General features: G+C 42.5%; 1 protein-coding gene across 2 annotated transcripts in view; it reads right to left on the reverse strand.

The window, feature by feature from the left end:
* LOC141774910 (mitogen-activated protein kinase kinase kinase kinase 4) overlaps positions 1-13,057 on the reverse strand; it is a 101,477-nt gene that overhangs the window by 45,979 nt on the left and 42,441 nt on the right. For both annotated transcript variants that reach the window (XM_074647718.1, XM_074647719.1), the window contains exons 11-14: positions 9,072-9,144; positions 8,425-8,548; positions 7,582-7,698; positions 5,767-5,901 (exon numbers count right to left, since the gene is read on the reverse strand). In XM_074647718.1, coding sequence (XP_074503819.1) covers positions 5,767-5,901; positions 7,582-7,698; positions 8,425-8,548; positions 9,072-9,144 — 449 coding nt within the window. The remainder of the gene's footprint in view (positions 1-5,766; positions 5,902-7,581; positions 7,699-8,424; positions 8,549-9,071; positions 9,145-13,057) is intronic.

The following is a 13,057-nucleotide window of genomic DNA, read 5'->3' on the forward strand; positions in this document are numbered from 1 at the left end:
CCCTCGACTCTAAATATTTCATCATGACCTCTTTTTGAGTTTCTCCTGGAAAATCCTTGTATGTCCAATTAGTCCCAACTGGATGTTTTTACATTTACAATGTTGAATTAAATCTACTCTATTTAAATAGTTGCAGTGGTTGCACCATTGCCTTTAGATTGTGTTTACATTGCTTGGATCTGAAGGGTCACATTCAACAGAGCTTGAGCTGAAAACGGCAGCTTAACTGGATGAAAAAACTTCCATGATGAAACTTTGTACATGTAATGAAAACGTATGTGTCCTTCGAGCCATAATCCAAGGTGACCATGCACACAGAAGGTCAATCTAGTAATGTATTAACAAGAGTAACAGGGATGGTACAAGACACCAGCTACCTAATGTTGCAGGGTGACTGGTGAGTACAGAGACCTGGTTCTTCCACAAACAACGCAACAAACAAACTAACAAACAAGCACTAATGATCAAACAGGCAACAACAGCTGTCAGTGTGTCAGTGTGCTGACTTGACTATGACTTGCCCCAAACTGCATGTGATTATCATAAAGTGGGCATGTCTGTAAAGGGGAGACTCGTGGGTACCCAGAGAACCCATTTACATTCACATATCTGGAGGTCAGAGGTCAAGGGACCCCTTTGAAAATGGCCGAGCCAGTTTTTCCTCGCCAAAATTTAGCGCAAGTTTGTGGCGTTATTTTGGGGTTGGTACCAATGGATTCCTTAGGTTTTCTAGTTTCATAGGATACCAGTATCTTCACTCTAGCGGAAGTTTGGAGCGTTATTTAGCCTCCTTCACGACAAGTGAGTATGACATGGTTGGTACTAATGGTAACTTAAAACTGAGCCCGCTACAACCTAAAAATCTCAAGTTGTAATAATGCATTAAAGAAAAAAAAACAATAAAACAAATTTGTTCATATCGCGTTAACTTTTGCGGTCCTATTCTTACTGCAATACTCAGCATATCGCAAAATATTTAAAATAGCAATGAGATTGTATCGTGACTAAAGTATCCCAATAACATGGTAATGTGGGGCCTCTAGTGATTCCACACCCCTACTTTATACCCTATGACATCACAAGTTTGAGTTTTAGCACTCGGTTGTAGGGATGTTAATAATTAACTGTTTAACCGTTAACCGACATTAAGCATTTTAACCGATCAACGCTATCGGTTAAAAACGGTTAAAAGAAATGTTAATAATTAATTAAAAAGCTGAGAAAAACTCGTCACTTGAAGGGGAAAAGCTGGTCCACCTTAAAAGCCCACCTTAAGAGCCCACCTTAAGAGGCAGAGCCAGCGTTACAGATACAGGAAGTTGGCTCCCGTCTATAGCTCGCTTGAGCGGAAGAGATGTAGCCTCGTAGCATTTATTCACCGACACGGAGCCACCGGCAACGCTAGCAGCTGCTAATGTAGCACAAACACACACTCTGTTTCTCGGACAATCGCTATCATTAATCCGGGCAGACAGAGTGTCGTTACACCGGGCAGACACACAGCGGACAACTTGCTAAACTAAACTAAATGTGCGGTGGAGACTTTTACTGGGAAAGTGGCTGCCTGCTAAATTAACGCTCCCGGACGGTGAACTGGAGACAGTGAACGCAGCATACGCTCCCATACGGTGAACTGGGGACTCAGTTGTCTGTTGTGCTCGTACACTGCAGCTGGTGCGAGGCACGAACCTTGTTGGTTAACGGTTAATAATCGGTTAACGAGGGTTGGTTATTGGTTAAGAGCATTTTTAAAAATTAGCATCCCTACTCGGTTGTTCATCCATCCATCCATCCATCTGCAACCGCTTATCCCGTTAGGGGTCGCGGGGGGGGGCTGGAGCCGATCCCAGCTGACATTGGGCGGTTTCATGTTTACTCTATTTTTTGGACTGTCTTAGACCATAGGAATAACATGTATGAGTTTTGAAAATGGGCGTAGTTCCCCTTTAAGCCACCGATAAGCCGCTGAAATACATTATGTGAAGCTTGCCAAATCAATCAATGTGTGAAATGATTGGAACTGCTGCGCTGAGACAAGTTCTTCATCTGACAAAACACAAGACATCACATCACACACTCACTGAACCTGTCACGTAATTAAATGCAGATGCATTAAAACTTAATGAAGCATCGGATAGATCCATTAAGCATGCTGAACTTAATGACTTAGAGGCAATCTGTGTAATCAGAATCTAATACGTACAGAGAGCTCTCTGCCACACACACCAAATAGACATATAATATAACTAGACAGTTATTAATAGCATTGAAATACAGTGTCTTCTACATGAAGAAATCACAGTTCCTAACCTGCTCCTTGGTGTTAATATGCACCTATTGAAAGTCACTGGTGTGTGGGATGGATTCATTACACCCCGTGTTCAAATTAATGACTAAAAAAGGAGTCTCTGATATAGTGGAGAGAGCTATCTGTCTTTCTTTAAAATGACACCCTCACACACACACACACACATACACACACATCGTCACTGGCACTGTTGCTTTGTAACAATTTCTCACAGTGAAGGTGATTTTTAAATCCCACAGATTAGTGTGATGTTATAAATTAAGTTTTAACAAGGTAAAATATATTTTTATAGCAACTTTATGGATCTTCTTCAAACAAGAAACTGCAGAACAGAAGCAAAACAAAGGATTTCTAAAACTTATTCAATGTCCAACTAATTTACAAAAACTTTTGAGAGTGCTGTGAAATGATAATTTCTTTTGGATATATATATGTGGACCCTGTCTTTTATATATGTTTAATTCCTCAAGACTTGATTGAAGCAGCACCTGCATACCGCAAGTTCTATTTGATGTAAAATGTATTTAAGAAATGAGAAGAAGGCTCCCGCTTCTTGTGTTATGATGGGATTAAAGTTGATGGAAATGTGTCCAAAAGCTCACTTTCCATCTCATAAAGTTTTGTCTTACACAGTTCATGCTTGTAAAATTATGAATTGTAAGATCTGCCCTTAAAAACTCTCTTCTGGCCCGCCGCGTCAAGGAGAGAGTGTTTTTATCACCTGGGTGACGGAGGCTGACAGGTGTAAGCAGCGGGCATCAAACACACACCTTTCTGAACAAAACAAGCTCATGTGTTAACTCACTGCAGCGTCAAATACACACAGAGCCTCGCACACACACACACACACACACAGCATTGCCACTAGCTACTCCTTCTGACAGGTAACTTGGGTTTTTGGTAAAGACAGACATTATGTAACGTTGGTCTTACATCAACTACACATCCCAAACAATCTACACTTGAGACTGTTTTATTCATTTGTATCCAAGGTGTGACTGGCAAGGGGTAGATGTGGCACCAGACTGATGCATTTAACTTTAAGATGTACAACATTTTCTTCCGGGGGAGTTTTGTTATTGTTTTGGTGTTTTGGTGTTTCACATTTTCCCATAATAATGTCTTTAAAGAAATGATCAATGACAAATCTGCAAAGGTCTTTATGCCTTTTTTTTTTATTCTGCATGTAGTGATTCACTTCCTTATCCTTATTCACTATTAGGTATTTATGAGGAAGAATCCAGACCTTCTTCCAATGGCCTATATAACTGATTCCAATATGCCATGACATCTGGAATAGAGACAACATATCTTTGAAATAGGGCAGCTATGGCTCTATTATTATTTTGGAGATGTGGTGAGAAACATATTGTTCCTCCTGGGGAGTCAGCTGGGTTGGGCTTATATACTTTCTTATTAAGCAGTTAAACAACGACTTACAAGATGTCTAATAAACAATCACTGCAGTCTCTCCATGGGGATGAACTTCATGTGTGCGTCTGCGTCACTAGAAGCCTGTCAGTCCAACGAGCGGTGACGCAGAGCCCAGTACGTCATGGTACGTGTCCATAGGATCCGTCCTTTCCTAGCTTCCCATTCATTGTCTTTGTAAGCAGCCATGCAATGCATTCTGGTAGCGTGGCGGCGCGATTTGAGAGACGGAGCGTTACAACGACCGTTCCTCATTTGCATAAAGTTGAAGTCTAGTCTATTTTATGCAAATCACGGGTGTCCGAAGCGACTCGCCACCTCTCGAAACTCCCGAGAATCTTTTAAAATAAACGTTGTCGATTCAAAATAAAGACAGATTCATCAACTGCATGGCTTGTTTCTCGCCTCGGATGTGTTCGGAAACACATTTCGGTGAACTATTTTCGTGAAATAAGAGAAGAAAGTTTCCAAACGAGCCGCCATATTGTTTCTGGTTTGAAAGTTGGTAGCAGCAGCCCACGGAGGGAAAGCGTTCGTCCAATCAGGTGCGGAGTGCCTAACCCTAACCCTAGTCAACCTGCTGTCAATTTTGTATACTTGTAATTTAAGAAAGCCCAGGAAAGGTTATCCTCCCTTGGAGCGTCATTTTATGTTCAGTATTTTGGCCAATCACAGACAAGCATGAAAAAAATGAAATGCATTGAGTTGATAGGAGAGGTCCTGCCCTAAGGGAGGACCGAGGGTGCTTGTCTTCCTCTACCCCCCACGATGCCACAACCAATTCACACACACATGCTGCCCTTTCCTCTCTGCCCTGCAGGCGTCACTGTTGAGGCATTTTAATTAGAATCTAAATAATGGATTTTTTCCAAAGAAGAGAGAAAAATATTTTATAATTGATACTGAGATTTGGTAATGAATTATTTCAGCTAATTACTCTTTTTAATATTTTGATCTCCCTCTTGCCTCTCAAAAAATTGAGGAGGAGCAACCTCCTCCGCCTCTATGGACCAGCCTCCACGGACCAGCCTCCACGGACCAGCCTCCACTGCATCAGACAGCTCTTTCCGACGGGGAACTGAACTGAAAATGAAACTTATCTATGCTCTCTTCAAAGCAGCCAGACTCTCTTGACCAAAACAGTATGGATAAGTTTCACTTTCAGTTCAGTTCCCCGTCGGAAATATTCTAAATATAGCGTACACTTAAACTTCTATAGTTTTTTTAGGTGGGCCTTTCTTTTAGGTGGCTAAAATACGTTTTGCTGCCGGCCCCGTCCACAGCAGTACATTGCTTTTGTTCCACGCGGTAACTCCTGTCTGTATCTCCAAACTGGGGACGTGCCGACCGCCATCTACTGTAGTTATACACTGACTATGGATGAGTACCTCATACAACCCCACTGAGAAACATCCGAATTATCCCTTTTAGCAAAAACAAAAGCACACCAAAAATTGCTAAAAATTCAAGCTTTCCCTAAACAATCAGTATTTTTGGACACGAAAAAGTGCAAACAGATGTGTAATTATCTGTGTCTGGCCAGATTTACATTATGTTTAGCATGCTAACATTTAATCAAGTTTTTGAGGTATCTTCATGAACTCAAGTGTTGGAACATCTGGAGATTTTGATTCACTGATGGTACTAGAAAAAAGTCAGAGATCACCAAAATCAATTGGATTTGTCCTCAGAACTACAGAGACTCTGTTTCGTGACGTCCCAATGTGGACCAACGGACCAACGGACCAAACAGAAGCACCATTCCTAGAGACCGGTCGCTGTTCTGGCTTCAAATATACGGACATTTCTCAACTTCTCCTAATGCCCATAAGGAAGTGGAAAACATTGTAAAAACTCTCAGGATGGCAAATTGAGACATCCAAGGTACGGGTCCCACATCCTCCTCACCCACCAGCATAAAAACTAGCACAGACCAACAAGGTAATGATTACTACACACTACACACACACTAAGTCATCACACTGAAATATCTTGTGACAAGTACAAAACTAGAACTTCATCTTTACCTGTCTCTTGTCACTCCTCCTGTGTCTCTCATCCAATAAGATTCTGTTGTCATGGAGATCAGACTCGTCCCCAAGCAGGATCTCTTGAAGCTCCGCCCACTGAAAGGCGCAGTCCGCCAGCTGCCGCCTCTGCTGCTGCAAACAGCAAATAGTACTGATAATACTCATAATAATAGAAAACAGTCAAGCCAACATCATTTACATGAACAGGAACTACAATTTAAATACTTTTTGCAAGTATTTGGTATCATTCTGTTTTTTTGTTTACTTGATAGAAACATATACATTTTCTATTGACTACGTTTACACAATATTCCACTATTATTCAGAATATGACAATATTCTGAATTTGATACGGGTCATGTAAACAGCATATCCCGTTTGGATATTCTGAATTAGGCCTTATTCTGACTGGAGCATTTCCTGATTAATACATGTGGGATATGCTGATATTATTCAGGGTTTAGGAGCAAACTTTGGACATGTATACAGCACATTCAGAATATGCGTCTCAAATGTTTTTTTTACATCAGTTTGCGACTCACAGCCTCTTGCCTGTTAACGGCTAGCTCTGTGCGTTGTACACAGACCAACTAGCCGACAGTTTGCAGAGATGCATGCCCAAAAGAAAAGCCCACATTTCTGGTCGGAAGGAGAAACACACCTACTTTAAAACATTAAGAAAGAAAGACTTGGATAGGTAGTTGAAGGAATGGAAGAGGGAGGCTGTGTTCTCACGGTCGAAAAAGTCCGCCACCATTATGTTAATCGGAGTATGCACGGCTGCATAAATGGGAATATTAGTGGAATATTCATTTTCATTAGCCGTGTAGGAATATTGTCTTTTTCGGAATAAGGGCAGAATTAGAAATGCTTGTTAACAGCGACACCTGTGGCCATTAAGTCAACGAAAGTCAGCGTCCTGTTGCTCGCGCTTGTGCTCGCTCCACATAGACATGAAGGAGCATCGCTCAAAACAGTGAGGCGACACACGTCAGCTAAAAGCACAATATCACTCTATATTTCAGCTGCTTTCCTGCCTCAGCCTCCCGACCGCGGCCGGAGGGAACAGGGGAGACACCGGAGTTTTGGTCGGAGACGATAACGTTTCTCTCTGCGGAGCCCCGTCACTTCACAAGACACGGGAAACCTCTGTTGGTCTGGAGGAGCTGCAGCAGTTATTTCTGTTAAAACGTCCACTTTCTCACTAGATATTCTCAGAGCTAAACTAACTCTCCTGCAGTGTGGAGTGAGGTGGAGCGGGAGAGGGAGAACGAGCGCGGTGTGTGAGTGAAGGCAGACAGAGGAGCAGAGCTACGGTCTCCCCCGCGTCCTCCGACCGCGGCCAACACTGTTTCACAGACGGGCTTCACTAGATACAACTTTGCGGTTTTGTTGCCTCCGTGTAGTTTGTGTTGGAGTGTCGTCTGAACAGCGTGGCCACACGTGAGCGCGCATGGAACACCGGCCCGCAATGATTTATATGTGTAAGAAGTTACAAACAGTCCCTTTAACAAGTACAACCTGCAGTAAAACTACAGCTGTCAGATCATCAACATAACACAAAGTTGCAGTTTATTGTGGGTTTCATGATATACAAATGAAAGTGTCTGAGGTTGAAGGCGTTGCGAGAGCAGTCAGAGTGGGCAGAGTGAGGATGTGACTCAGCAGGTGGAAGGTGACACTGAAGATATAATGATAAAAGCTGGTGGAAATGAACTAATCTTCTCTTCATCTGAAATGTTTGATTTCCTGCTTACTCACCTATAAATTCTGAGTAAATACAGAGGAAAAATGTGAATAAGCAGCACTTACGTCCTCTAACTTTTGCCTCTGCTCATGTTGCTGTTGGATCCTCTTCTGTCTGTCGGCCAGTAGCTGCTGCTTGTATCGTTCCTGCTCCGCCAGCTGCTGCCGGTGCTGCTGCAACGCCTGGACAGGAGTTATTATATGATCATAGTTCAAAAACTATTAAGAAAATGATTTTCAAACTCTCAAAGTCTTTGATTTAAAGGTTAAATATATGAAGTTGACTCGGCTCTGTACTAGTAAAGCCAGAAGTGAATTATGTTTGACTTTATCCAGGGTCAAATGGCTGCTGTTCCAACCGTGATATGAGGCAGTTACGCCTAAAACTTTAACAAGACTAGAGGTAAATGCTGAGTGTGAAATGGGATTAGAGCTCAGAGTGGACATTTCGGTAGTCACTCTACTGTTCTAACTAATAGGATGACTTTTCCCATTTGAGTTGAGTTGATTAGTAAATTTCTTGCGTGATAAAGAGCTAAACTAAATGAATTAAATTAATGAACCTGAACCCGCTGTACTGAAAGCACACCTGTAACTACTACTACTGTATTATTCCATTACTACTAGGGGTGGGAAAAAAAGTAATCGATTCACTTATGTATCGCAATTGTTATTTTTACGATCTTTAAATAATTTTTTGAATGCCAGAGTCGAAATATTTGCTTCATTTGAGTATATGCAGAGGTAGAAGGAAGTTACCGCTTTTATTGTTGTAGTCTGAGTAACGCGACGTCATATCTGTTCCGTATCCGTCATACATACATGTAAGTGAATCCATTTATTTTCCCACCCCTAATCACTACAATACAAATGAATGTGTAAAAGGTTGCATATGAACTGGACACCTACCTGTTGTCTTTGTTGACCACCACCTCCCCCGTGGCCTCCCTCTCTGCCCCCGTCACGATCCTCCGTCTGTAAGCGAAGAAACTCCCGTCTCAGCGTCCATTCACCGGGAACGTTCACTATGGAGCTGGAAGAGGAGGAGAGGGAGGAAAACAGTGTTAACAGAGACTGTTATGTACTGAAATACACTCGAGGATGCAGAGAAAAATACCAAATGGCTGTTAATTCACCAATGAGATGGTCATGGGCAGAGTTACACACATACACACACTTAAAGCTCATCCTAGGAGAAAGTGCTCAGTTCCTAGTGCCATCTGCTGTTTGACATCCAGGGACGGCAGCAGAGAAGCAAACACACACACACATGCCCCGTAGTGACTCATTCGCTCTGTATGTGAGCAGCACTTAAGCAGAGGGAGAGTTCATAATGACACAAGTGTTAATCTACCGATAAGCACTGATAATGATAGTGATGATACATTTTCAACAACTCTTTGAGACATTGGTTGCGTGTTTATCCAGATTCATTATGTATGCTTGATACCACATCCTCTCTGCATGTTGAAATCTGTGGTTCTAAATGATTACTCCGTCTTTCATCATACACCCTGTGGTCAATTTCTTCATGCCAAATGTGAAAAGGCTTTTACCTGGGTTCTCCTTCCTCCTCCGTCACCTCGTCGTCCTCTTCTTCGCTGCCACTGTACTCATACTCTGGACCCTCTGAGAGAGAGAAATCAGGTCATTAAAACCAAAAACTCCAATATGTCCTTCCAAGGATCATTGGATTATTGAGATAGCTATTAGAGCTGAAACGATTAGTCGCTACAAAGAAAATGACTTGGCAACTATTAGGATAATCGCAATCAAAATATCAGAGTGGATCTAAATATGTGAACATGTAACAGTAGGCATCCAAAACACACCAGCTGCACTATTATGGAATGTGTCCCACTTCACTCTGGTGTCCATCTTAACACCAGCTGCATGTCTGAAATCATCTGGCAAAAACTTTCAGAAACATTCACGAGACTCGCTGCTCGACGACCGATCCTAACCTTAACTATTCCAGGTCCGTGCCTAACATTAACCATCTCGCGAGAGTTTCCCAACTCGTGGGTTCCCTTCTTGACACGACCTGTCTTAAGTTAGGTTTATGCTAGCCATAGTGTCCCTGGGGCAAAGGTGCGGGCACCAAAAAAATGACATCATCACGTATTGTGTATAAAGTTGTCGCAGCACTTGGTCGTGCACCTTCGAATTTTTATGCACGCGCAGGGCTTTTCAGACATGACTGCCACAAATACACATGAAAGCAAATCATTTAAAGTAGACACCATCTTGTGATGGGATCACACCAGCCGCAATGCCAAAACATAAAGTGGGGGGCCCGTTCCCCACTTCCTACCCCCCTTATGCCGGCACACTTGCTTGCACACCGTCTTCGAACTTCATCCTCAGTCTCAAACTTCAGGCCAGGGGCGTATAGTGTGCGTGTTCTGGGGGAGTGTCTTTGGAGGGAGGCCTGAAGGGACGGACTGTCAGTGTTGCTGACTTGGTGACTTCCTCACTAGATTCAGGGACTTTTGTAGCTCGTGCTGCTTACTTACTTACTTTCATTGTAAAAGAGTTGGCAACACTGGGCTGGGTTCTTCAGTTGAATCTTTTTTTAAATCTAGCGTACTCTTGCTGGTTTCTCAAAGTTACCGACCCTATCTTTAATATGTCTCAGGATTTTGAAAAAATTGTTTTTAAATGATTTAAAAGTAGGAGATCTTAGAAATCTACATTTGAGTAAATATTTTTTAATCAAATTGTTTACAGGATAGTAAACCTTTCAACCTTTGTTTCATTATAATTCATTTGTTCTTCCAAATATTTGAGTCCTTTCTTTACAGGGATTGTATAAAGGCGATAAAGCATGTCCTTGAATATTTTATATGAGTTCTTGCTTCTTTACAGAATATTTTGTTTTTACGCCCCTCGGCCGTTTCGGAGAATACTGCAACGAACAACACGTTGAGCATAATAAAACAACTTTGTGCGTGCTCGTAGCTCGCGCGACATTTGTGGAGTCCCGCTTCACGGTGCCTCACGCCAGTATAAACAAGGCTTGAGCGTGAACCTAGCAGGTTCTCTACTGTAAAATGATGTGTTCAGTGTTTGTCAGAAGTTACGTATGGTCATGGGTGGTGCTTGGAGTGAAAGCCTCTGATGTGTTTGCACTGGTGTGGGGTATTCTCTGGCTTTCTGAAGCAGCCACTGTTTCATTAAAAATTCCTCCCTGCCTGCCGTCTCGTTCCTTCATCGTCTAACTGCCAGTAGCAATTTAGTCATTATCAAAGCCACACAAAAGCATAGTGTGGGCAAACATGGGCAACAAGTAAGTAAGTCTTGTTTAGTGGAAGACATGTGGGACGGAGCTGTTACAGCATGGCTTCAAAACAGCACTGCTGAATCATCTCAATCCTGACCCAGTTCACATTCACAACAAAAGTCTTCTCTCCTTTACCATGGGATCCATAACACATGTGAATTAGCCTCTTTCCCTGCCCACACACATCACTGTTTTTACATTAGACCTAATGGTTTGGATTGTGGATTTGGAAATTGTCAAGTGTTTCTGAGAGTCTTTCTACACCAGAGTCAGTGCACAGGCCAGCACTATTCCAGGGGGCTTATTGTCCAAAGGCCAGGAAGATGGGCCAGCCAGCTTAGCATAACAACATTTGGCCAACATATGGTGTGAAAGCAGCTCGGGCTAACTTGAACATTTACTTGACGCGCCATATGTTGCCATTAACACGCGGAAAGGTGTGTTTATTCAAGCCAGAGAGAAAATTTTTAAAAAAGGAGGAAGACGAACAGATTCTGCTTTCGCGATGGACGGAGGAAGTCTCCGCTCTGCTGCTGTGATGTCATGTTTGGCTCACGGTGCGTCTTTCTGAGCCAAAGCCGCATGAGAGGAGAGCAGTTTGAGGGTTAATGCCTACTCTTGCTGCCTCTTTTTTTTTGGGAGTGATTCCTCTTCCAAAACATAGACAATCTTTGGCTGAACTACACTCTTGGGTATGCTGAAAATGACACTTCCTTTTTGCATCATGTTCTGTCATGAGCATTGATTTTTTTCTTTTTCTGCAGCAGGGACTTTTTCCCACATGCACCAGCATTTCATTACTCTGAAGGGGCACACACACACATACACAAACGTGGTCTTAAACACATTGCATGCACACACACACAGACACACAGACACACACACACACACACACACACACACACACACACACACACACAACATGCAGCATGCAGAAAGTCTACCAGTCATTAGTGTGTTTTTATAAGCTAACAGAAGATTAGAACCAGATGGCCGTTCTGTTTCCTCCTTCCTTCCCCTCTCAGCTTCTCTCTCTGCTCTGTTTCGGTGTGTCTCTCTCTCTCTCTCTCTCTCTCTCTCTCTGTGTTGTCTCTTTCTGTCTCTCTGCCCCGCCTGTCTTTCACTTTCCCAAATGAAGATGAATAAACCTAATGGAGAGGATTTGAATATTACCGTGAGAACAAAAGAGGAGCAACATGGTAAATATCTTCTTGTCCCCTCCCCTAACTCTTTTTCTCACAGTTTGACTGCCGTCACATGCAACTCATCCAGAGTAGAACTCATTTTGAGAACTGGACAGGGATAAAATTCTCCTACCCTCCCTCTCCATATTCCTAATGTGTTTCTTTGTCTCTAAGTCCCTCCCTCTTTCTCTTTTCTCCATTTCTGTGTCTGTAAAACATTTTCCCAACTGAATACTGTAGAGAAGGGAAGGAAAGGTCAGCCGTGTACAGCCTTTTGGCCCGGCGCAACATTCTCCCTCTTTTGCTCTCTCGCTCATTTTGTCTGGCCGTCTCGCTGTCGCCCTTCCTCTGTTTTCAACTCAATTGAAATATCTGACATAGCTGGTACAGTTCACATTGGCACAGGAGGGAAACCTGTTGTCCAACCAGTGGTAGTGTATGAACTGCATTTTTAGAGGTGTAATCGTACATCAGACCGGCAATACATCATCCAGAGTAGGCTCGCATGACCACGCCCCCTTTTGGGGGGAAAACAATCCCATATAGACAGTGACAGAGTAAACAGAAAAAGTTGAAACATGTCTCCAAACTTCTACTTTAAACAAACCAGTAATAGTAATGACACTATACTGAAGAGTTGCTGTGTAGTTGGTTGCACCAACAATAAATCCAATAATGCTGATCTCTGATTTGTTCCCCTGCCGTGTCCTAGAAAAGATGTAATAGAGGAGCTTTATGGTTCCAAGCTATAAATCAGACCGGTACATACCGGTACTTCGAAAAAAGTCAAGGCTGTGTCCCCTTTTGGGGGACAGGAAACCAAAGCTCCCATAGATGTCAATGCTATTTGACATATGTTTGGATTGTAATTTTGACAAGTTCATATGCATTCATCTCTTGTTAAACAAACAGTTGTTTTATACACATGTCTACTAATTATTTAACGTTGATCGCCGTCATGTCCCTTCAGTCTTCCCCAACACATTGGCCAGATATTGCTTATCCAGATATCTATATGTATTAGATTGAATCACGTTAGGCTAAGTGTTATCTGTAAATAACCCATGTGTTAATA

This window comes from Sebastes fasciatus, chromosome 10 (genome assembly GCF_043250625.1).
Source record: "Sebastes fasciatus isolate fSebFas1 chromosome 10, fSebFas1.pri, whole genome shotgun sequence".
NCBI lineage: Eukaryota > Metazoa > Chordata > Actinopteri > Perciformes > Sebastidae > Sebastes > Sebastes fasciatus.